The sequence below is a fragment of the Loa loa genome (genome assembly GCF_000183805.2).
Source record: "Loa loa unplaced genomic scaffold supercont3.8, whole genome shotgun sequence".
Taxonomy (NCBI): domain Eukaryota; kingdom Metazoa; phylum Nematoda; class Chromadorea; order Rhabditida; family Onchocercidae; genus Loa; species Loa loa.
Window position 1 is genome coordinate 65,930 of NW_018108188.1, and position 25,438 is coordinate 91,367.

General features: G+C 32.0%; 3 protein-coding genes across 3 annotated transcripts; 2 read left to right on the forward strand and 1 right to left on the reverse strand.

Moving 5' to 3' along the window:
* Positions 1–4,765: 4,765 nt before the first annotated feature.
* On the forward strand, positions 4,766–11,824 carry LOAG_16560 (CBR-EGL-9 protein; the record flags this gene model as incomplete). Its single annotated transcript, XM_020449213.1, has 12 exons — positions 4,766–4,788; positions 5,545–5,644; positions 7,533–7,692; positions 8,224–8,384; positions 8,614–8,697; positions 8,862–8,956; positions 9,095–9,191; positions 9,760–9,891; positions 10,517–10,639; positions 10,774–10,907; positions 11,158–11,338; positions 11,663–11,824. 12 exons carry the CDS (start codon positions 4,766–4,768, stop codon positions 11,822–11,824), a joined length of 1,452 nt encoding a protein of 483 aa, XP_020307282.1.
* Positions 11,825–16,065: 4,241 nt separating this feature from the next.
* On the forward strand, positions 16,066–17,839 carry LOAG_01365 (hypothetical protein; the record flags this gene model as incomplete). Its single annotated transcript, XM_003136904.1, has 5 exons — positions 16,066–16,141; positions 16,232–16,351; positions 16,553–16,605; positions 16,908–17,075; positions 17,423–17,839. 5 exons carry the CDS (start codon positions 16,066–16,068, stop codon positions 17,837–17,839), a joined length of 834 nt encoding a protein of 277 aa, XP_003136952.1.
* Positions 17,840–19,685: 1,846 nt separating this feature from the next.
* On the reverse strand, positions 19,686–23,211 carry LOAG_01366 (hypothetical protein; the record flags this gene model as incomplete). Its single annotated transcript, XM_003136905.2, has 11 exons — positions 19,686–19,807; positions 19,897–20,034; positions 20,338–20,478; positions 20,767–20,822; positions 21,180–21,291; positions 21,517–21,607; positions 21,814–22,005; positions 22,314–22,448; positions 22,640–22,767; positions 22,921–23,017; positions 23,167–23,211. 11 exons carry the CDS (start codon positions 23,209–23,211, stop codon positions 19,692–19,694), a joined length of 1,251 nt encoding a protein of 416 aa, XP_003136953.1. The 3' UTR covers positions 19,686–19,691.
* Between the last annotated feature and the right edge of the window lie 2,227 nt (positions 23,212–25,438).

The following is a 25,438-nucleotide window of genomic DNA, read 5'->3' on the forward strand; positions in this document are numbered from 1 at the left end:
TTTAACATCTACAACATAATTAAAGTAAAGGAATACGGAAGATTTAAGATGGAATAAATCCAACAAGAAATGAAACGAAGAACGATAATAGTCACGTTGGACATAATCAATGTCCACAAATATTAGCACTTGCGAAATTTCACGAAATGGAGCATAAGAATACTGGATGGATATTCTTACGACTATAACTTAGCAAAAAATATATCTAAACTTTGCTATCTCAAATGTATTTATGGTGTTTTTATGAATGGATATCCGGGAAGGTTTTTATAAGCAAGTGAAAAACGATATTAATATCAGATGCTATGAAATAATGAGTGACTAATCCGAAGAGCAGCGATTCAGTGATTGTTACTGAGGTTCTTTTGCAGCATAAAATTTTATCCAGATTGGAGTAACTTTTTCTTCATTTTTATGTAAGATACGATATCTATTTGTTAATACTTGACTGTCCAGTTTAAAAAAAAAAATTATCCATTTTCATATTGGAAGATCTCAGTCCCTTCCTATCTTTTTACTTTTCTTAAGGAATCTCGCCTATCATCTACTCGATCGGATACAGACACCTGAACCAAGAATAATTATATTCTGTTAACGACTACTATTTCTGATACTCTCCCATTGAACTTCCATTTCTAATGATAAGTTGTGTCAAGGCCTTCCAAATTTACTGCACCTTTTTTTTTGCGCCATTTACTACAAGTTACAGTATCCTTTCACTCGTCAACTACGAATATTTAAAAAGCAAAGAAATGTACTTAAAATTGTGTCGGCTTAATTGAGAAATTTACTGAACAGGCTTTTCATGAGATAGAACTTCAGAATGGAGATGTCAGGAAGATATCGAGAGCTTAGTAAAGTCAACATTTAACAGCTAATATTACTGTTAAAATATTCATTTAAAACTGATATCATATCATTCCACGAAGAGAATTTGGGAAAGGTTGCAATTCTCAGACGATTTAACAATCAGCAAAAGACTATACTTCTTGAGAATTCTCTCAGGAGTTCAGCTCCACTTTATATCACATTTTGAACAAATAACCGGCAACTGGTAAATGAAAAAGGATGACAAAATGAATTAACGAAATGTGTTTTAGCTGTCGTCTATTGGCTTCCTCAAAAGATATTAACCAATCATATGGGAACTACGAAATTTTGTCCTCTCTTTATATTTTGAAATTTTGCATTTTGTACTATAAAGCAGACAACAATTTAGTGATTTGTTGACCTTTCATTTTGATTAAATGACAGCTACTACTATCAACCTCCCTCCTTCCCTTTTCTTTCATTGGTGATATTTCTTCTTTTTATTTTCGAATATTCCTCAGTCTCAGTTTGCTCTTTTATGATGATATAACAGCCAAATGAATGAATCAACGAACTGTGTTATTCTATTTGACTGAATTGAAACAAAGTGCCTGTGATCTCATTCACGTGGATGCATGGCGCAATTGTCAACGTCATTACTTACTTGCTTACGTTTATCTCATTCTTGCTCCTTCCTCTTTATCGACTCTATCATCATAATTTTCGTGTCATTTCTCTAGGATACTCATTTGAACAAATGTTGTGACTCTAATTCTAATTTGACACATTCTTCTTTGTCAACCTCCTGCAATAATGCTTAGAACTCACTGTGTCTTTTCTGCTATAGAAGGATTTCACCATCCCTTCTCCTGCGCTCAAATATTTCATTAGATATATAATTTTTACAAATTCTCGTTATAAAATAATTACTCTGACAATGATCCATTCCCTTTCTCCAAATATTTTTAGTCTTAACTTTAATCAAAGTTGACGATACATTATGCGACTAATTCATATTAGTAACACACCAACAATACATCAAATACTCGACTTTTAAATTCAGCCCTTTAAAGTCATACCTAAAATGAACAAGTTAACACTAGCCTAGCTTATCTTGCTGGCAAAGAAAGAAAAACAGCCAGAATGAAGTATGCAAACGCTTTCAAATTATCATGAATAGAATTAATTAAGTAATTATCCGAATATATCAGTAGATTAAATGGTTTTTAGAAATTCGAAAATTGATTATTTCTCTTAGTTTGGATAGCAATAAATGTAAAATGTTGTATGTCTAATGTGTAATTGTGTAATGTTGACATCATTTCTTTTTAGTTTTCTTTTTTTTTTTTTTGAATTTCATAATATCTCCATTGTTTTGCGATATATTTCATAGAATGGTAAAATTATCATTGTTAAATACTGAAAAGAAGGGAATGGCATGGCATTTGCAGACGATTAATTATTCGTAATTAATATACTATAGTACCCATGAAACTCGTGAAAAGCCCGTTTTGTTACAACTTAAATTTGTTAGAATCATGCTTGAATCCTCGTCCCAGTCCCAATAAAATCCATTCAAACCCTACTGAATAATTGAAGTGCAGTTTCGACAGCACACCAAAAGAAAGACCAAAAGAATGAGTTCTTGAATTCTCATTATTTATTGTATTCAGCTAATTTGGTTACTTTCAAAAAGTTCGGGCTTTCAGTTTAGGAATTCCAGGGGAATTTATAAAAAAGGCCACTTTCATTTGCAAATTACAAGTATGTGTGTGTGTGTGTGTATGTGTGTGTGTGTGTATGCGTGTGTGTATGTGTGTATGTGTGGTGTATATGCACGTCTGTTAACAACAATCCCAACAAGCCTTCCACTTGTTTCCTTTTTTACTTCTAAAATGTTGCCGCAAAATTCATTTTGCTCATTTCTTTTCCCAATCAGAAAAAATTTTGTCAAACAAAACATTTGCGTGCAAAATCTTAAAATTGTCAGCGTGAAAATTTTGAAGATTTAATGGAAGTTTTCGAGGTCTTTTCCATTTCATTTCCTTCGTCAAATGAAATAATTTTTTGTGAAATGTGTCGTTGGATGCAACAAGAAGTGACATTTTACATAATCGAGCTTTGATGAATTAAAACTGAAATTGGTCAAAGACCAAATCAATTGATGGCTTATGCAAAAGCCAATCAATTCTTTGATCTAAAATGACGTACTCATAACATGTTAAAAGGTTCCATATCCCGTCACTTGCGCTATTTCATCAAACAAATTTTTTCTTTTTTCTTTTTAAACTTTTCTCCAAGTTCATTTCAGAGTCTGAGCATTTCGGAAAAGTAGCATATTTTACATTTCGTTCTATTGCTGAAATGCTTTCTGGCAACTTACTGACCACTAACCAAATTGTTGAGACGGATATGATGATTGACAACTTTTTCCAGAAGGGGAAAATATTTCTCAACTAGCAAAAGAAAAAAAAAGACGCAAGAGAAGAGTAATTCTTGATTAATAATAATCACAAATGGACCTCATAAAGTGGAAAATCTCTGTATTTTTGGAAGTATCTTGCGCAACGCAACACAAAGTTGCAAATTTCTCCTTATTTCCACCTCGAATTTGGGTAATTAAACTAATTAGATAAAAGAAACAATACTAATATTACGAAATTAATGTGCAAAGGTGAGCTTCTCACAAGATAAAATCCAAAGATTGCAATCACAAACCAAAAAGTGAAGAAGAATGTCATCCTGCTGTGTCAACGATTGCATGGATTGGTGCCTTTGATAGCGCACATTGCAAACAATAAGCACCAATATGATTCTATGCATAGTGATAGCATCCTACATACACAGAAAAGAATTTGGATTACTTTCAAATCTTAGTCATCATCCAAATTGGTAAATACAAATTAGTATATTACAAAACAGTCGTTTATGAACCTTTATATTTTACTTTCTCATCGAATTTCTTTGCATGTAACCATTCACTGAATGGTTACAAAATGAAAACATTTCAACATCCAAAATTGAAAAAACAACGAGAAATCACATCGCTCATAAATTTCAAAAATGGAAAATTTGTATAGTGAAGAAGTAGCATTTCGGAAATTGGTTAATACTAACGCATCTTCTCGTTAAATATATCAATGGGTGATGGAATTTTTTTGTTATCATTATTAATTCACACAAATAATTTCTGATTTTACGGGAATTTTATCTAGAATTTTTTAGACTTATTAAAAAGATTTAATCATTAATTTGATGATTTTGACTCTTTTATCATAAATGCTTGCAATCGAAGTCTATCGAATGGCATTGAAAGTGGTACTTGTCCAATTTTTCTTCAATGAGCAAGAAAAAGAATGAAGAAACCAGTGAAGAGATGGATGCTTGTAATTCGAAACAACGAAGAGTAACCACAAAGTGGACGAAAGCTTGGATGAGTGAGGGAAGTATATGTCAGTCCGAAAATGGTGCAGCTGGAAGATATCTTTAGAGCAATATTTAGCCAAAATATACAGACATCCAATGCCAAGTAAAAAGGTAAAAAAGAAGTTCAAATGGAAGTATCAATGGCCTAAATCAATGACCAAAGGAAATTGAACATTGTAATTGCTATTGGCAGTATTTTATTAAAATAACTGCTGACATTCACTTTAAAAATTCAATATTTTTTATTTTATTTTTCTTGCAAATGCAAACTTAACGTTGGTTAACTGCAGTACGCCACTGGTATATACCTAAGTTTAGTTTTACGAAGCGCAACGTGTTGCGTATTACTTTATGAAATATGACGCAACTTCGTTATCGAAGGAAAGTTTAAGTGAACAACAGTTACCATGGTCTGCATGATACCGTAACGTTACTCAGTAGAGATTGGTAGCAGTAACAAAATAAAGTGATAATTTCAGATATAAGAAACGAGCGAATCCTGACAGGTCAATAGGTTTTCGAACGAAGAATGGGTGCAGCAAATAAAAAGCAGTAAATTTTTGTAATATTCATTACGTGTAATATAATATACAACATACCCAAGTACTGATCAAGTCAAAACTGTTAATTGATTCTTAACAACCTGAACGGATTGATTTCACGACCTGTAGCGCGCAGCGGAAATGCAACGCTGCAAACAAATGGTGAGAAAAAGATGAAAGGAAGGTCAGAGAGTAGTTTTGTGTATTGGAAAACGGAGTTTGTAGAAATTAGAGAGATGTTTGATCAGGGATCGAAAATAATGATGAGAAACAGTGTGGCGATGGATAAGGAAAAGGTCCAAATAGCCATGATTAGTTGTTATGGCAGTGATAGAGAGCACATTTCGGCAGATTAGGAGATGATGCGCATTCAACGTTTAAGCTTATAAGTTAGTGTATTCTCGGATGGTAATAATTTGTGATGAAGTCATTTATTGGGAGGCAGTTGCTATAGTTTTCCTTCTTTTTTCTAGCATTTTCAAATTTTGGAATTGAATTGTAATGAATTCTCTCAATAACATTAACTGATCTATGCTGTTTGGATTAAAATCGATCTGATCAGATATCGAGTTAAATTGATTCCGTTAGTACCAACTAGTAATTATCGAGCCGAACTGATCAGAATTGATTTAAATTAGATCGGACTCTTTCGGGGATCAATTTTAGCGTAGTCATCTTCCAGATTTTCAAAAATTCTAACAATACTTTGAGTGCCTCCCATATCAGATTTTATGAAATCTTTCAGAGGTTTCATGAAATTTTCCAGAGAATGTGCAGTTTGTGGAGCTCCCAAGTCGATTGATGGTAATGCATTATCACAATGTAAGCAATGCAGTATGGTGGCATATTGTGGCGAAGAACATCGAGTAACTTTATCTTTACAATTATTTCTAATTTACTTCCGGAATAGTTACATCCAAGAAGATTTAAATAAGAAACTAGGTGATAAGGAAAGATTTCAAGGCTTTTTATGAGCTAATATCAGTTTGTATTAACTGCTAAAGATATAAAAGCGCTCAAATGCTTAACACATGGTGTGGTGTCTGTTCTCTTCGATGACTCACAAGTAACAGAGTGATATTGATGATCAAGAATAAGTCCAAAGTACCAACTTCTACTTGTTCATCTTCATTTCAACTAGATACCGATATTATTCCGTTTGGTATCAGCAGTGGGATTATAGAGTCTGCCTCTGTTTAGAACAATGCTTTCTCTGATAATGACTTCGCTATACTTAAGTTCAGATTGCATATCTGCTTTCAACGAGGAATTTACAAAATTTGAAGGTTCTGTGAAATAAGAAACGGAAAATGTCTCATAGAATGGACGAAAGTCAAACCCTTTCTATTTCTTTTTCGAAAATTGCTGTAAATCATTTTGATTGATAAGCAGTAGTAATTTTTCAATTCATTAATATAGATTCAGTATTAGCATGATTTCATCAGATAATGGCTGCGGGAATCGTTTCTTTACGTCCAGTTAGTTTACTTTCCTTCCTTTCCTTTAATTAGTTTTGTGTATATCCAATAAAATTGCAAAAATCAAACGTGCGAGAACTAAAAAAGAATGATGCTGAAAAATGAAATATTTCTGTTTAACATCGGCTTTAAAAAAAATGTAGCATTTTTTCAATGAAAAATCTTTGTTAAAAAAAATTCTCGAATGGAAAAGATTGTGGAGATGATAAGATAGTGTGCTTCTTTTTTTCTTTTTTTTTTTTAAATTTACATTCCATCAATACACAGAAATTTTTGACATTCTCACAAAAATAGTCAGAAGGGGAGAAAGGAAGAATCTAAAACATTTGAAATTATTCAAATACTTCAAATGCCCATAAATAAACTTTTTCAGATTTTTAAGCTCGTATATCTTCTTAGAGATGATTATTATAGCAATTCCATAACAATTTTGTGAATCAGTAATTTTCGATTTTATTGATTACTGGCAGATTCCTTTTACTTTATAGCGACACTACAAGTATATATCTGTAACAGTAATTTTCGTGCAAACTTTTGAGGGAAGATTTCTCATTTAAAAACTTTAAATCAGTGTGTTTTTAAATGAAGATTGCTTTACCGTTTTTCCTTAATCAAACTCAAAAATGCATACGATCTAATGAGAAATAATTCTGACCACGTGAAAGTGCTGGATTGATACTTGTTTTCCCGATTTCCCCTATTCTCTTTCTGGATTGAAAGAACGTAGAAAAATTACATTTAAGGATTTCTTTCCCACATTTCTGGAATATCCTGGGTTTCCATACTTGAAAGTTTTGACTTCCTCGAGCAGACAAATTTCATTTTTCACTTCACTTTGGGATGCGTATACTCGGCGCGATAATTCATTTGAATACTGAACTGCTACTCGATTCATATGTGGCAAGATGGACACGTATTGGTAGTCAGAAAATAAGCGTTGGAATCTTTCGGTGGATAAGTTATAATATTTACTCGACGAATTAGTACCTTATAATTAAATTGATACTGTCTAAAGTGTGCATATTAATTTTGTTCTACTGGAACTAAAATCAGTTCATAATGTCTTCAATGATTCATATTTCTTGACCATAGTACTATCTTTATGGGTTTATGTAAAATCTCCTGAAGTATTTTTTGTTCTCTTTTTATACTAAACGGTAAGATGAAAGAAGATATAATCTGAGGGATTTAGCCACAAAGTAAATATGTTTTGTACATACAGTTATTATAAATCCCATTCAATTATGGCTATTTTTTCTTTTTTTTCTTTTTGCAGAATTTTGATTGGAAACGGCATAAACCGCTTTGCAAAACTGTGCAATCTCAACTAACAAGGACTGGTGCTACTACACTTTCTGCTACTATTGGACAGAGAAGTGTTGATAAACTCACAGATTCTGATGGTTATACAGTAGTGACAGCTGCAAAATGGTTAGGTACGCTAGTATTTACTTATGATATGGATTAGTATTTGAAATTATGGTACGTTTGGATATTACTAGTATGACAGGAAATGTTGTAGGTGGTCTCTGCATTGTTAAATATCCACATTGCCAATAGAAAAATGCCTCTTGGAGCCATCCTTTATTCAAGTGTGCGTATTATTTGGTAAATAAAAAACAGATTTCATATTCTAAATTGGAAGTTTTAGCTCTCAAAACTAGGCCTGGTGCTATTCATCTATTGCCAAGTCCATCTAACGAATCCTTGCCAATAAGTGCCGCATTTAAATACTTGAAATCTTGCTCCTGTAATTGTTTTCTCTCTCAACTACCAAAATTTAAACTTGAATCTGAGCCTTAGTAAGAATGATTTTTTTCATAAAAAAATTAGATTCCGTTCAAATTTGATTATTTACTTTTTAAAACACATTTTCCTAAATCGAATCATAAGTGATGATGAATTTCACAAGATACTGCTGTTTTTATAATCCATATTATGTATGCAAAATTTTGATCATGCTTTAGGCGATAAGCTGTGTGAACATCTTATTAATACATGCCATCCAGACAGTCAAATTCTTGAAAAAACCGTTAGTACACCGGAGAAAGTATCGAGGAAAAGATTACTGCAGATGAACTGCAGGCATTCTCAACTGATTGATCATTTTGCTAATTCTGTTTTCACGGTAATTTTCTGATTAATTCCTTTAATCATTTTGCCAAAAAAAAAAAATTACCATGACAACAGGAATACATCATCGTAATTTATGTTTTTTTCCAAAAGAAAAAAATTTCATATTTTAGCAGCTAATTCCCTTAACTATCACTTTAAATCTTTCTAAAGTTGCAAACTTCGGCCATCATTTTCAAATTTAAAAATCCAGTAATTTTCGAGAACGGTTATTGCCATTTTAGATTAGCCTGCACGATCATTTGAAAGTACTTGCTGCTAATGGATTGGCAATCCACCAACAACAAGCAGTTGCTTTGCACCTTAAGGTATGGAACGAACTGTTGTTAATAATAAGAATTTAACTGAATTGTTAATTTCAATTTTGAATTTAGTTTTTTGAGCATTTAATGTGCTTGGAGGTAGAATAAGTTTTTTAAAATCGAGGAAAAATTAAATGATGGAAAATGTTTTATCTAATTTTGATTTATAGTGCATTGCGGATCATGCTGTTAAGTGCTTAAATGATTATGGCTGGGCTATCGTGGATAATTTTCTTGGGCAAAATCACTGTTGTCGCATTCATGGGTACAATTTTAATTTTTCTTTAGTACTAACTTTTTAACCGTTTCTTCATGTTTTTGGAGAAATGAATTGATCATGCAATCAGATGTTCTATTTTGTCCCATACTTACACTTATCGAAAATTTCTAACTCAAATTTTAGGGAAATGAATTATTTGTACAATAGTGGTGTCTTCAAACCAGGACAACTGATGGAAACAAGATTGAATTCAAATTCACAAAATATACGGTCGGATAAGGTCAGTTGAATTTTTGTTTACTGTTGCGGAAAGAGTAACTGTTGTGATCTTTAAACTCTTACCCAGATGCTTGATGCTTTATCTCGTTTGTTTAAGCAATATAATCTCTGATTCATGCTTTTCCTATCTTTTCCTATCTTTCATAAAATTCGTCGCTTACTGTTATTGAATAAGAAGTTTATTCATAAGAAGTTTATTATGATAAAAAACTTTATTATGCTCGCTTCCTTATCCATCATTGCAACATATTGCACATCGTAATCATTCTATCTACATTTTATATTACATTTGAATTTCACATCTGAATCATAGGCAAATTAGGTTGACTTCTTCATGGTCTTACTAACCCATTTTATTTCACGATTACAATTTACACGTACATAAATGGTATTTATTACACATTTCTAAATTCTAACAATCGAAATTTCAGTTAGCCACCTATAATGATTGTTTTCATTAACTTAGTAGTTACCATCCTGTAAGAAATTTGTCGGCACACATAAAAGACCTTTCTTTAATTCCTTTGGTTGCATGTAATTTTTCCTGACGACGATAGCATCAATTTCAGGTTTATTGGTTTGACAGCAATGATGAACGAGTAAGTGTGGCAGTGACAGTTCGTTTGCTTGTCTCAATGATTGATTCCATCATTGTTCATTTTAATGGCCGTGTACCCTATGAAATTAATGGACGCTCACGGGTAATTGCTGATAACCTTTTGTTTGATAATTTACGTGATTTCGAAGAGTATTTCTACTGTTTCCTCACACTAATTTTACAACGTGCAGATTGCTGTAAATGGTGATGATATGGGTAAGAAAATGTTTCTTTTTTCCCAAATTTTTACTGTTTACTTGATTCAACAGTTGTTCTGAAGAATATCTTGGATCTGAATTAACAAAAACACCAGTCATGTATGGAGATCACTTCCGAAATCTTTTTCTTCTCTTACTATCGCTTCATCCTATTTCCTTATCTTAATTTTTATTACCGAAAAACTCAACAGTTGTGAAAGTGTAGGCGAGGAATGGCCATGAAAACAGTCATATCTGATCTTTCATGATGCAGATATGAATATTAACTATATGTTGTATAAAAAGGAAGAGAAATGCATTTGATATCACAGTTCATCTTCATTAGAATCATTTATAAGGGAATTATTTTTTCCTAGTATTAGCTCATTCTCATTTTCATATCTTCCAAGTTTTCTTTTGAAATACATCACTCGTGTCTACGATTTTTTTGAATAGCATTTTGAATCGCATTCTGAGGTTTGCCCTTCTGTTACAAATTGCTAATGTTTTACTGAAATACACGTTGTTTAGGCAATGCTGGCAATATATCCATCAAATGGAACACATTATGTGAAACACATTGATAACCCGATGAAAGATGGTCGTTGTATTACAGCTATTTATTACTGCAATCAGAACTGGAATGTTGAAAAGGTAACTGTTTTATTTATTTGATTAATTTGCAATCTCGAAAATGACTTCAATTCTATTATCAGATTTTACAGTATCAGTTTCTTTACTTCTTATATGATCTTTCTTTTGATGCTTTGTTACTGTATACTTTTCAGGATGGTGGTTGCTTCAGGCTTTTTCCTGAAACATCAGGTGTTCCACTGGATATCGAGCCACGAGCTGACCGGCTGTTACTTTTATGGTCAGATCGTCGAAATCCACATGAAGTTCGACCAGTATATCGGGATCGGTAATTTTTCAAGTTTATTCAGAAATTCTTTAGAAATCTTTTTAGAAAATTTCTTCATTCACTGTCTTGAGTATTGGGAATAATGGTTAGGATTCATTAATTTAGTTGTAGTTAAATTTTCAGTATGACGATCCCGATGTTGCTTAAAAAACCGTTTACAACTGTTCCAGAATTGTTAACCTTAATTGACTACAGTCTTTAGTGTCAGCTACCTCTTATCATCATTATTGCAGTTGGATTTTGATTTTAGCTATGCTATAACAGTGTGGTATTTTGATACGAGTGAAAAATTGGCAGCAATGGCAAAGAAGCGTAAACAAAATGTGATAGATGAAAAAGTTGAAAATAAACAGTTGCAGCAATCTATTCTGTTTAAGGATGAACAGAAGTTGCATCAGTCGCAATTTCCTCATCCGAATAGTTTCGCAAAAGTTAGTTACATTCACTGTCTTTGACGCTTGTCTTTGTTAATCGCTTCAATCTGAACTGATCATTAACTGAGTGCCCCTGATTTTCCACCCTCGAATTTTGCGTGAACTAACGTATGTGAACTATGTATGCAGATGGTTTCGGAAGCTTTTTGCTAAAGCAGTGAAGGTTTTTGAGTTTATATCATTAATATTCTTTATATTTATTCCAGTTTTATATTAATTAAATCTTTCCATCGTTTTTTAAATTACTGTTAGATACGGTCATAAAAGTTTTACGGCTGCCGACAATTCTGAAGCAGTTTGGTTCATAAATAATTTTTGCAGCGGGAACCGGACATATTGTCATCGCATGACAACCTTCCAAGTCATTTTAACATTTTTCATCCTACCGTATCATCTAAACAAGAAACGCAACAACCACTACGAGACGTTTTTGAAACAAAGGAAACAAAGCAGATCATGAAACATGAAAACGGTATACTGTGACTTCGCATGTTTACTTTACCATTCGAACTGCACGTATTCATTATAAATTATGTTCATGAGCTCATAATGATTGATACTTTTCCATAAAGAAGTTCGAAATGAAAGATTGAAGGGAAAAGTAAAAATGGCTTTGATAACTATTATGATAGAGCTGGTCATTGGATTCGATAGCTAGATTATTAGTTCTACGATTATATTGCTTGCTTTTCCCTAGAAAGAGTGTCGAACCTTAATTGTTGTAACCCATAGTCATATTTAGAAATTATTGAGGCTGTATTTTCCTTAATATTATAATTTTTTGAAATAATATTATAAGGATTAGTGGTTCTATTTTTTTTTGGAAGTAATTAGATCAATTTATTCTAGAACCTTGAGGAAAAAATTGTAGAGGTTGTGTACTCTTCATTAATTTTCAGGTATGCAAGTACTTGAGTCATATTTATGACAATAGATTTCCATTGAGGCCGACTGGAGCAAGTGTTCCAGGATTTCATATCATCTTGATGTTGATAAGGGAGTTATGGTAATTGGACCAGGGTTCATCATTAATTTATTATTAAAGTATGACAAATTTGATGTTATTATTTATTCAACAATTTTGTCAAAATTTGATCTCTTCCGATATCATTTACCATTTATTTTTTATGCCTTGTGATATTCGATTGAATCAGTGATATTTCATAAATTTTATTCTTATCTTAGTAACCTTTTATATAATCTATACAAAGTGTTCTTGTATTTTCACACTGTAAGAATCTGCTTCCTTATTACGCGATCTTGTTTTTCAAATTCGAAAGTGAAACATTCCTTAGAAGAATCCAAACTTTGTGTACTATCTTTCCATGGATTTATCAGTCATAACATTTAATTCAGTTCATCTCTGCATGACTGCCTTATCTTGACGTATCGTTGTTGCGAAGTCACTATCATACCACCGCCTCTTTTCTATCCAAAACGGTTCAAATAGGTAAATGTGTGCTGTAAGAGTAACACAGTAATTAATTTGTAAAGGTATAAGGAAAATCTTCCCTCACTTATATGTTAATGTTTCCTAATTTCATACTATGTCTCTGTTTGTACAGTTTTTTGATCAGATCCTTTGAGGATTGTTTTTTTTTTCTTTTTTAATGAATACCATGGACAACATAAGTGATTTACACACAAAATGTATTCACACTTCATTTACCAAATAGGAATATTTTACATGAATTGTAGACAAGAAGGTTCTTTATTGTACATTCCGCGATGTTTCTATATAAAATTTTCTCCACAATTGAAAAACACTAGCTCTCAGCTTTTTTTCTCTTCCCATCATCTCTTTTTTAAGTCTTTCTAGAATTGTGAGCGAGCTGATGACTTTCTCTTTCTCTCTCTCTTGTTCCGAGGACTGTTACTTTCGTTAATTTGAGAGGCCTTTGACAATACTATTCTTACTTCTGGGCTTATTTCACATTATTTTTTATTTTAAATTTAAATTGTACGACTGTTATTTCTGTCCAGATTTTCTCGAAATTTCATTTCCATTTTAACTAATCCAAGAATTGGCTTCAAGTCATTTTGTATTCAAAAAAAAATTGTAAATAAACGTGTACTCGTTTATCCTGCAAAGCATGTACTTGTTCGTAACCGTTAATCTACTAGTTGGCAAGTGAATCGGACTAGGTTGTGGAATTCATTATCGGAAGTTCCGCGCGTGATAGCTTATGTCGCTTGACTGTGTGATTTTGCATAACAAATAATCGCTGCTCATATGTTACCAGTACTAAATGGTGTTTTCGTTCTGAAATAGAGTTTCATTTTAAAGCTGATTTACTTAAATCTTAAAAGTATTTTGAGCTACACAGATTGAATAAGATAATCATAACCAAGGAAGGGTTTTACAGGTATCCATAGAGGATCCAATGAATTCGTGAAGGCTTTCCAATGTTTCAACAAATGCCGTTGTAATTTTGTTCAAGGAGTTGTGTCAAATTTAGGAGGGCATTTATGATTTTATTTTATCAAGTAATGAATCAGAGAATTGTTCACGTGATGAAAATACACATCAGTATGTCGAGGTTTTTGGCTTCCCATAATTTAGATTAGGATGAAGAAAATGAAAAAATGTTTGAAAGAATAAAGCGGATGTAATCAAAGGAGAGAATTGGATATTGTGGAGAGAATTGTGTGACATAAAAATTAGTGCGTGAAATTCGTCCAGCAATCGTTAAAAGCTGATGATCGTCGTAATGATGGCAATCATATATTGTCATAAATTGTTATAATATTCGTAAAATAATCATGATATCTGGGATGATTTCTCGTGAATACTGTCTTCTGCAGAAAAGTATTCGGAATCCAATGGAGAATAAATTGCATTTTTTAATTTGGTATATTTGGTTGACAATGTTCACTGCTTTATTAGAAGGTACTTCCAGCATCTGAATTTTTTTTTTTACATATGCAGTGGATAGATGTGAACTAAACAAGAAAATCACCAAACTATTATAATTTATCGTAAATTTTATCATTGATGACATTTTAATTTGGAAGTATCATTACTATCTTAGAAGTATACCAATGATAAAGTTGAAAAAGTAGCAGCCTTTTGAAGATGTGACAGGCAATCCAATCATTGGGATAAGATGTAGTTGACAGAAGTAGTGAGCGAGATGAAAACTAATTTACTCAAGTTGAATGAATTTCATAATCCCGGGTATCAGAAGGAGAAGTAAGAGCCTGCACAGACTATAATTCATTTGTTTTAAAGTTCTTACTCGATTACAAACTTAAATTTCCATGCTTTTAATTCTCTTAATTTTTTTTCCTTTTTTTTGTATTTCAGTTGACGCCATTTGTAATTTCAGCACAAGTCGCTAGTGGTACTGACAAAAAATACACAGTTCAATATTTTCTTTTTGTCAGATGGGAATTTTTCGAAGTGGACTGGTGGTACACCTCAGGAGGAGAAAAATTAATTCACTGTGCTTCCTTTCCAAGCAGTGATCATAGTTGCTGAAAAAGGATACGGCAATAAATTCTCAAAACAACACATTTGAACGTCAAAAGCGTCACTCCTTACGCAATACCGCTTCTTTCCAAAATAACCTTCTAATAAAGCATTTCACCATGAAGCCATCTCTTAAAATAAAATAAATTCTTGAATCTCAAAGATGCTTAAAGCAATGATTTTCAAATTTCTTACTGAAATTCGTTCACAATTTCCACTCTTTTTTCTTTCTCTGGTTTATGGATCGTCAAAAATCAGCACTTCGTGAAATGACTTTATTATTATTGTTTATGTTAACTGCATAATTTGTTTTCACTTGTCTCCTCTTTGAAAATTTTATGAAATTTGGATGAAGGGGTTTTCAGAATTAATCAACACTAAATTCATTTTGCGCTCTATTTAACATGATTTGAAGTTTGTTGAAAATAGATTGTCCTTTTCATTTCAGCATGAATGCTCATTATGGTCTAATGAGCAGTAATCAAATCCCATGATTTTCAAGTTTCATTTCATCCTTTGCACTGTTAAGAGTAGCGCATTCGGTCTTGATAATAAATTATTCATTAAAATTTAATTTAAGCTAGCTATGTTAACTAATTCATATTTCATACTGATGGAAAACTTTCGAAACGAAATTACAATTTTTTAATGATAATACGCTGTCATCTAATATTCTTCCATTACTCATTTGTTTACCGTACCTTTAGCAAAATACAATTCGTAATAGTAAATTATTGAAATACCGAACAATAATTAGTAGCATTAGAATATACTTTGTCCAAAAGGTGTAATGCCAATTTACTAAATGGCTATTATAATCGTCATCTTGATAGTCATCCCTCGTGAGATTCGTCAGATATCATCATATATGTGATGGAAATTTTTATGAGATCATATTCTACGCTTTTTTCTGTTTTGATTAATAAAGAATCGTTAGATTATTTCAGATTTCCTGTAGGAAACGATAAGATCCAGTCATTATCTTCGAATGAATCATTAATCGCAAATAAAAGTGTTAACCTTTAGTTAGTTCTTTTTTTTTTTTTTTTTTTTTTTACGATAATTCTAGAGAATAAATTTTATCAAAGGATTTGAAACCAGACAAAACTCACTGTGAGTATAGAATATCATTTGAAAACTTCGAAATGTTACTTCAAAATTTCCCTTGGTGCTATATATCTGTTATCAAAAGTTTAGACAAGTTTGCCTCAGTGCATACCGAGCCAGAACTGATCCAAGTCCGAGAAGAACGATGTTTCGTTGCTTTCTTTTCTACCTTATTTATTATTTGGGGTTTTTCATCCTACCTGCATTATTGAATGAAATCGGTCAGTTGCAGATTTTATGTATTTACAACAAATAACTTGAGTCATATCAAAATGCTATTTCTCTCCAAATTTCACAAATTTCCTTCGCAGATATACGACAAGAAGCAAATTATCCGGAACATCCATACAAACATTTCGGTCGACATTTCGAATATATTTACGAAACGCCTTCTGCACCTGATCGGAAACCTAAAATTCTGCTTTCATATGGTACTTGTCATCAATATTTGTCTGGCTATCAAGAATCAAGTTTCTAATACTGTATAAGGTGTCAAGTTTCAGTGCAACATTTTGGGTTATAGTCCAATACTATTGCTATAACAACAGAGCGAATTTATATCGAAAGTAATGTTCACGTAATGTTTTTGACTACGTATTATTTGAAAATTTTATGTTTTAAAATATTTTCAGACACTATCGGTGATGATATCGATACAACAGGAACAGTGGAAAATATAGACAATGTAAAAGGTCATGAACCGAAGAAACATTTGCAATCAAATGCTGGGAAAATACAGGGATTTATTTATCCTTTATTTATTTTTTTTATGAAATATAAATATAAACTTTAATTTTTTATGCAACTTTAGACAAGAAGCATTCCCCTTCTTGGCTTATTTTGATTTGAATCCAAAAATGTGCACTTACATGCATTTTGTCAATTCAACACCAGATATTACAGTAAAAATATTGAAATTCATAGCTTTACACAGCATGACATCCGAGAAGTTTAATTTGCTAAGAAATCTACTTTCTATTATTTTAGCGCCAATCGAGAAATCCCGGCAGTGAGTACACAACGAATTTTTCACAAAACCCCAATAAAGTGCATGTCAAAAATGCGTGGAAAGAAAGTGTAAAGGCTCGAAAGCATGCGCAAGCAGAATATGATGCAGTACGCCAACTTGCTGATGATATCTTTGATCAAGCTAAGGTATCCATATCGACCATATTATCAGTTTAAACCAGCTTCATCCTTAGTTGTGATCTTAAACTTCAATAAGTAATTGAAATTCAGGATGAAAAATCCATTCAAAATTGAAATTAATCCAAATTCTCGTCAGAAATCGAAAATTCCAGTAGTATCATTTGTATGTTGTTTATTTCTAACAAAAAAAGTATGCTTTTCTCATAAGTGAAGTGAATCAACAAATCTACTTTGGAGTTGCTGCAATGGCCATCTTAACGATCTGTTATCATGAGATTCAGAAGGTGTTGGTGCTAATGAAATTTCAGAAGCAAATGTCAAGATTCCCAACTTTCGACGTCTCGCGATTTCAGAAAGTATTTTCGGCAGTAACAGGTGCATCAATTCCGTTATCAGAAATTTCTGCATCCGAAAGAGAAGTGGATGCGGATATGGAATACGACCCAAATAGATTTCAGTCAATGAAAGGAAAAGAAAGCAATCATCTCCAAAAATATTACACGCAGTATGGCAGGCGTAGGATTTTGAAAAATGAAGGACAGAAAGTTGAAAAAATTGTGCCAAATCGTGAAAAATGGCGTAAATATATGATAGGACGATGGATCAGAAATGGATCTTCAAAAGAGCCTAGAAATGATGTCAGTTACGAGATGTTTGGCTTATTACCTAAATTTGATCCCAGATTCCCGTTTGATCGAGCGTTCAAATTAATGGAAGATCTTCAACCGCCGGAAATGTTCAAATTTCCATCAGCTAGTTTCTATATTTAAATGGGATTTCTTTGACGTCATTGTTTCCCTCTGTAGTATTTCTAATTTGACTGAAATAATTTTCCTAATAGAAAAAATAAAAATTAAAATTTCCAAAATGTAGTGTAAATACTAAACCGATCGACATTCACTGAGTCGGTGAAAATCAATAAAAAAAAAAGTCATAAAGCAAATTGGATCATTGGTAATACTCTTATCGATGTAAAATTAGATTTCACACTACTAAATGGCACTGAAAGGCAATTGAAAATAATGTTCCAAAAAGGTCAGAGTTGAAATCATTACTAGATTTATGATCTGTGACATCATCATTTACAGTTGTTGAATGGGATGGGTTGGAAAGCTTATTGAAACATATGCTTGAAAAACTATTTATTTCAATTTTATCATAAATTGCAAAAATGCTGGAAAAGTGGGAAGTGAAGAACTATTGTAGCTATTAGATTATTTAGATGAATTTCTTGTCGATAGATAGTGCCAATCACATATACTTATTTGGGATCGAAATCACAATTACTGATTAAATGAAATTGACAATTGTGGTAAAAGTGATAATTATTAATGGTAAAAGATATGCGTCATTGCATTCCATGAATACTTTTTTTTAAATGATATTAGAATTGGATTAAAATATTTTAGATATTGCTACAAATTCTTCCATATTTGCGCCATTTATTTGAACCTTTTGAACTTTTATTTTTAATTTGCGTATATTCTGCTTGCTGAAACAGCCAGTGACCAGCAAATTACTAAGCTTTTCATTTATAGTGAACTGAAGTCTTGGAATACTAATACAAGACGTTGACAGTAACTTTACAATTTCAAGACATCAATACTTCATATTCAAATTTGAAAAGCTCCCCTTCCTCTGACAATCCTCAAACATTTATATTGAGAGATTAACTATGTCTATTTACTTTACCATTATTACTGTTTAGATTAATCATTATTATATCATTAGACTGCTTTATAATTTGTTTCACTTCATATCCTAAAACTACCCAGTGCTTCTCGACTTGAGCTTGGCTTATTTCATCATTAGCATAAATGAATCCCTTAGCCATGGGAGTCATTATTTTCTGTCTTATTTAGTGGATAAACAGCACTTTTAGCTTGTTCTTTTTTATTTATTGAAAAAATGAAACAAATGAAGTAAAGGAATTTACTATGGTAATAATGAGGAAAGGTTAAGGTTAATCCTCCCAAATAATGTGCTTCTTTGAAAGATTTATTGTAGATGCATAGAATTGTTGGCTTAACAATAACTTTTGATATGCCAATAATGGAGAATAGATATAATATTTAGCGTTTGAACGATCGTCATATGTTACTCAAATGATTATAACATCTTTGCAGTCATATTCATCAAATAAATAGCAATATTATCCAATAAAAATTCTCTCAAAATTGTGATTTTTACGATTTCATATTTCTCTTTTTTTTTCCTAAAACATAATTGGCATTTGAAATACCACTAATTGGATAAATGCGCTTTAGGAAACTTTTGACCGAATATTTCTGGCTTATAACAGGGCGCTATTTTGTATTCTTTCTTGAGGATCAAAGATTGTTAATGTACTTTTTGCAGATAGTAAAATCTAAACAAGCAGAAAATACACAGTATTCCTCAAATTGTACCGTAATGCTGCCAAACGCGACTCCATCTTATCAAATATCAAACTAAAAACTTCTCTGGTGTTGGTTGAAAATTAGAACTACAAGCTCATAACTTCCAATACACGCAAATAGAATAGCAATGGTGCATAGAATAGAATAGCACAAAGAAATATGGAAGTCGAATATTTGATGAAATTTCGAGAAGTACCATATGATAGCAATCAGTGATGCGTCATTACTCTTCTTTTACCGCAGTTATTCCCGGTGAAAGATGTCGCAGCATAAGTACTGGTATGATGAGCAAGAATCCCCCAGTGATATAACATATTGTTGGACCGAGAAGCCAGAATACTAAATTATATAGCCTTTGAGAAATTCGAATATTCAAAATGACTCATTCTGTTTGATAAAAATATATAATCAGAGGGAGAATGATGGACCTGTAGACGCAAAAAGTGGGCCAATAGCTCGAGCTAAAGCGCCTAAACATCGAAACACTCCAATCGTAACGCCTTTGACATCGTCTGTTGCTTGATTTGATATGCATGACGTCATACATGGAACCACTAAGCCTGATGCTGAAATATGTTGACTTCTAATTACAATATATCTTCTGACATGAATTATTTAAGAAATCTACAGTGCCTCTTCCTTCACTTATATAATTTGCATAATAACTGATCCTCTGATGAGAAATTGGGAAATTGTCAGGTAGACATGATAAAAGAGAGAAAAGAAGGACGAGAAAATTTTAAGCAAGGCCTAAGAAGACATGAGAAACTTTAGCGATAGCCCCACTATATGCAGCATATCAAAGAGAAAAATGGTCATTGTCGTCTTAGCGGCGCACTTGTTTAATGTCAAGCGAGAAAACGTCTTACCTGCTGCATAGAGTGCTAAACCGGCGTAAAATCCTTTTGCGTTGCTACTGTATCCGATAATAATATATGCCGGTATGGTAAATGAAATGCCACATATAGCTGCTGTATGTTGCTTATTGTTCGGAATTCGACGAATACCTCCTAAACAATTTAATTATTTTGCGTAGAAAACATCAAAGATTAATTATTCAAAGATTGAAAATTCTATTTTGATGGCAGATAGTGATGATTCAAACTCAGTTATTTCAGCTTTAATCTTTCTATATTTTCATCTCAAAAATCGACAACATCAAAGAAGTTAATTAACAAAAGAAAAATTTAGAAATGAATGAACTGATCCGTGCAGTGCATTTAGATACATTACTTTTACCACTCTGCCAGGTTCAGGTTATTACCGGAAAACTGAAATGTAAATTCGTTGCCAGTTACCTTGAACTATAATCATCAGTACACCAATATATAGGTACATTATACCTTGTTGCATGCTAAAAAGTATTTGTAAACCTTACTGAAGGGATTGGTAAAATTAAAACAAGCTAAACATATTCATACATCATGTACTTACTCTCTTAATTAGGATAATTAATTAGAATGATTCTCTAAAAATGCTGCCTATATTTTTCTGGTTTCTTTTTTTTTGTTAATTGGACTTAATAATCGTTACTCAAAACTTGTAATTTGTAATTTTTATTATCGATGTTATATTTAACAGTGGTAAATAATCAAACAAAATACTTCCATCACTTCTTTCTAACACATCTTCATAAGATTTATACTCTGAGTCAAGTTAATGAAATAGATATAGTAGTACCATAGCTAAGAACAAGGAAGTTATAATAAACCTGTTATAATTGAAACGAGTATGCGTCAAAAATGAAAGTGTAAATTCAAGGCCCGAATAGAAGAACATATAAGTGAAGTATGCTCGTCCATAGGATCGCATCATTTCCACTCCTGAATCGTCAGTCCTAGAGATTGATTCAACCATCCTTTTATTCATATTAACTACAGCATTTCTAATAAAATAATCCCATGCTTACTCTTGTATAATACATCAATCACCAGTAAAATTAAAAGATTATCGAAGTATTCAAAAGTTTAGTTTGAAATTTCGCGACAGAAATTCATCAAATATAGTTTAGTCTAATAATTTAAATAAGAAGCACAAAATCATCTTACCAGAACGATCGCTAACAGCAGCAAATCGAAAAAGTGCGCTCGGCTTAATATATAACAAACAATTTTTGAGTACTTCGCTAACTAATCTCTTCTAAAAAGTGACCCAAATTAAAAATCATCGTCATCTTTATCAAATATTTCAATGGTCCTATTATTTGCTAACTTGGAAGCATTATTATGAAGCAATATTCTCCCTTATATTCCCCAGATATTTTACTTTCATTAAATTTTTAGCACTCATTAAAATAACATAAAGATTTTGATGAATGGATAAAGATTATTTTGAAAGCAATTAACCCTTTTCGAGATATCAAGAGTTTCAGGTAAGACTAGAGCGACAAATATGAGCTCGATGATTGACAATAAAATAGCAAATTTAGCTGGTGCATCAATAGCCAATTCAGTATCCGTCCCACTAATATGTGAGAAATATACTCCAACAATAGGACCAACTAGAAAACCTACCGAAAATGCTGCACCAATAATAGCCTCAAAATATAAAGTTTGACAATACGATACTGATTATTCTATCATGAAATGTTCTATCATGAAATGAGATGATAAAAGGTAGTCAATACTACCGTTGCCACAGATGCAGTACTGACAATATTTGTCCTAGTAATGTGTCAATAGAGCAAATTTTATCAGTACTGTGTCTCTGATAGTAGCAAGTTGTAATATGATGATAATAATATAGATTTGTTCGTATCAGTATTGTCCCAATTATCACAACTAATATCAGCAGTATCATTCTATCATCAAATCTAATTTGATTGTAAAAATTAATTACACTTCACCATGCCTTGGCCAATTTTTTTCTGCGAATAAACATCAGCCATAACCGCAATGCATATTGAAACGCTAGCTTTGCTCAAACCGCCAACTATCCTCGATAATACGAAGCAAGTAAAATTGGTTGTACTGGCCCATATCTGCAGGAATGAATCTTGATATATCTTCCTTTTTAAAATATTTCTATTTCTGATACTAAAAATCTACACGAGAAAATCTTTGCAAATGAATCAATCTAAAGCCACCTTACTTAAAAATCTTTCATAATAAATTCGAATTTCAAATCAATAATCAGTTTGAAATTAAAATTTGTTAGGAAACGATGACTTACTACATAAGAAAGCAATGTTCCTGCAACGGAAAATAGTAGAATAGGTTTCCGTCCGTAAACATCCGATAAGGCACCGAGTAAAGGTGAGGATAAAAATTGAAGTAAACAGTAAAGCGACCCCAAAATACCTGTAATTTGTTGATATTTCTAAATTTAAAGATCTGCGACATTAAATATATGACAAATTTGTGGTGCTATATTCGATAAATCACAAAATATACTTTCCTGTGTACACGTCAAGGAAAACTAGAAAATCGTCTCAGCAAAAATAAAATGTTTACCGCCAAAGAAAACGGAATGGAACCCTTTTGAGGATGGTATACCAATGGTATTTTGGAAAAGCTGACAAAACATTTCAATGCCAACATAAAGTTGATCCTGAAATGGTAATTAGTATTTGTGAATTCATAATAAATGCATAAGCAACGGAAATAAAACAATCTGACAAACTTTTCCTGATTCTTTCAGGTCCAGTATCCGACTATAACTATACCAATTTTATCCGAGTTTCGTCAATAAAAGGTTACTTCAGTAAAGACACCCGCGCACTGGAAACCATCATTCTTTGCCATACTTCGACAGTGCTGTATCATTTCACAAGGATCCCATTAGCAAAATAATTTGCTGCTTAAAATGAATGTGCGCACATGTCATATTTGCTGGCAATTTTGAATTTGAAAGATGGAATTCAAAATAATCCAATAATTATTTGTTATATTTCAAAGCTTAATTATTCAACAACAGGAATAGAGTATCGCAGCATTACAGAAACTATTCCTGCAGAAGGTTGTAGTAATTTCCAAATAACAAAAGGCAGTGAAAACAAGAATATTTTAATAAAATTAGTTCATAATTAATTTACTAATATTATTAGCTTTCAAGAAGTTATAAAAAGTTTTGTTTTTTTTTTTTTTTTTTTTTTTTGCTGCATTCTTTCATGAGAGTGTACCATTTCTTGCGATACTTACTCTTCGTTTGTTTAATCCATAATAATCGATTAATGCTGGAAAAAGCGGTAGGATGGAAGTGAATGCAAGAAGATCAAATACAAGTAAAACGAATATCAATAAGGGTACTGAGTTTTTATTCATTTGTACAGGTAAATGCGCGGCAGGAGATGATTAGGAGTCACTGAAGATGCTGAAAAATGCGCTGTTGATAATAATTAACTTCTTGTCGGAATGCAAGACTGCAATTAACGGAAGTAAAATTATTGAGATGAATCAAGAGCATTTACTGCTATCGGATGATGTCGAATGTTGCAGATTTCGAAAGGACATTGCCGCTCATCTCATATTTTAATCCGTTGTGGAAAGTAAAAACTTTTGAAAAATATACCATCAAGGAATGAAGAATGCTAATTTCGGATGTTCTGGTTGACGAAATATCATGCCAACGGTAAGGTGGAGATGAAAGGTCAAGCATTTGAATGATAAACTATTTTTGACTAACTCCGTGAGCACATGAGGTAAAAGCAACATAATGTAATCAAATGATGACATATGTGGTACATAAATTGGTAAATGATTTCGATAAGAACAGAATGCGTAGGAATGCATTCAGTGTAAATCGGAAATAGGACCGTAATTAAAGCATTTAAATAATAATTTACTTTAATTTATTTAAATGAAATCTTTATGCATACAAAGATGTTGAATGAAAAAATCCATAAAACGAAAGTTAAATAATTGTGAATCGAACAAGACGGTACTAATGGCGAAAATACATCCACAAAAGCAGTTCAAGGACAACATAAATTCCGCCTTCGTGCCATCTTCAATAGTGGGTATCTTCTGTAACGGACCACAGACAAATTTTTCGATAATTGAAAAAAAAACATGCGATCTCCCGCGAAATTCTCACTTTTATAAATAACAATTAGTTACATTTTAATAATCTGTCTGCAATGTGGAAAATTTGAAAAATATGAACAATACAAAATTTAAATTATGAAAGATTTTTGAGATCACAATGGTCAGGATGAATCGATAAGATATCGATGTTGTAGTGATTGAAGCAATGGAACGATAAATTAGAGGAATCTCGAGATATTCAGAGGAATTTCATCCCTTATTTCTCATTCCACATTGTAAAATGATCTGAAAAATGGACTTTTCAAGCATATGGCATCAAGTATTCTGAATGTAAAATTGATAATTATTGAAGTTATTTTGGTTAAAGATTTGAACTAACAATAATTAAGTAAATGAAAATGTACAATTAATAATAAACAATAATGAGTAATGCTTAAGAATTAATTTCTTCTTTGGGCGGAAAAACTGCAACTATATAAAGTCTTTTTTAGGTCAGGAGTGAATATAAGATTTAGGCCAAGGAGCTAAAGTAATTTTTCAATAATATGTTACGGTGGTCTATTTGCCAGAAATAAATTCAAATGAAGTAAGTAAAGCTATTAAAAATAAGCCGAAAATAAATTTATATTTTATAAAAATAAAAAAGACGGTACTAAAAAATTCATAAAATTTTAAATTTCATAAATTAAAAAAAGAAAAAATGAACAAATAATAATAATATGAAAGAAAAGTTGTTACATGGGATGTTTGAGAGTAAAATCGTGTCCCATTACATTCTTCTTGTTGGGTCAACAATATCATGTCACAATAGTGACAAAATATGAATGTATAATTGAGAATAGAATAGATTTCACATGCATCCTATACAAGGAACTGTTCATTTTCAATCTACACTTTGGCCATGTAAAACTAGAATGAGTGAAATTTACCACTGTAAGATGGGTTTACATCAGTGCTGAATAAATTGGTTGGATATCCTAAAGAA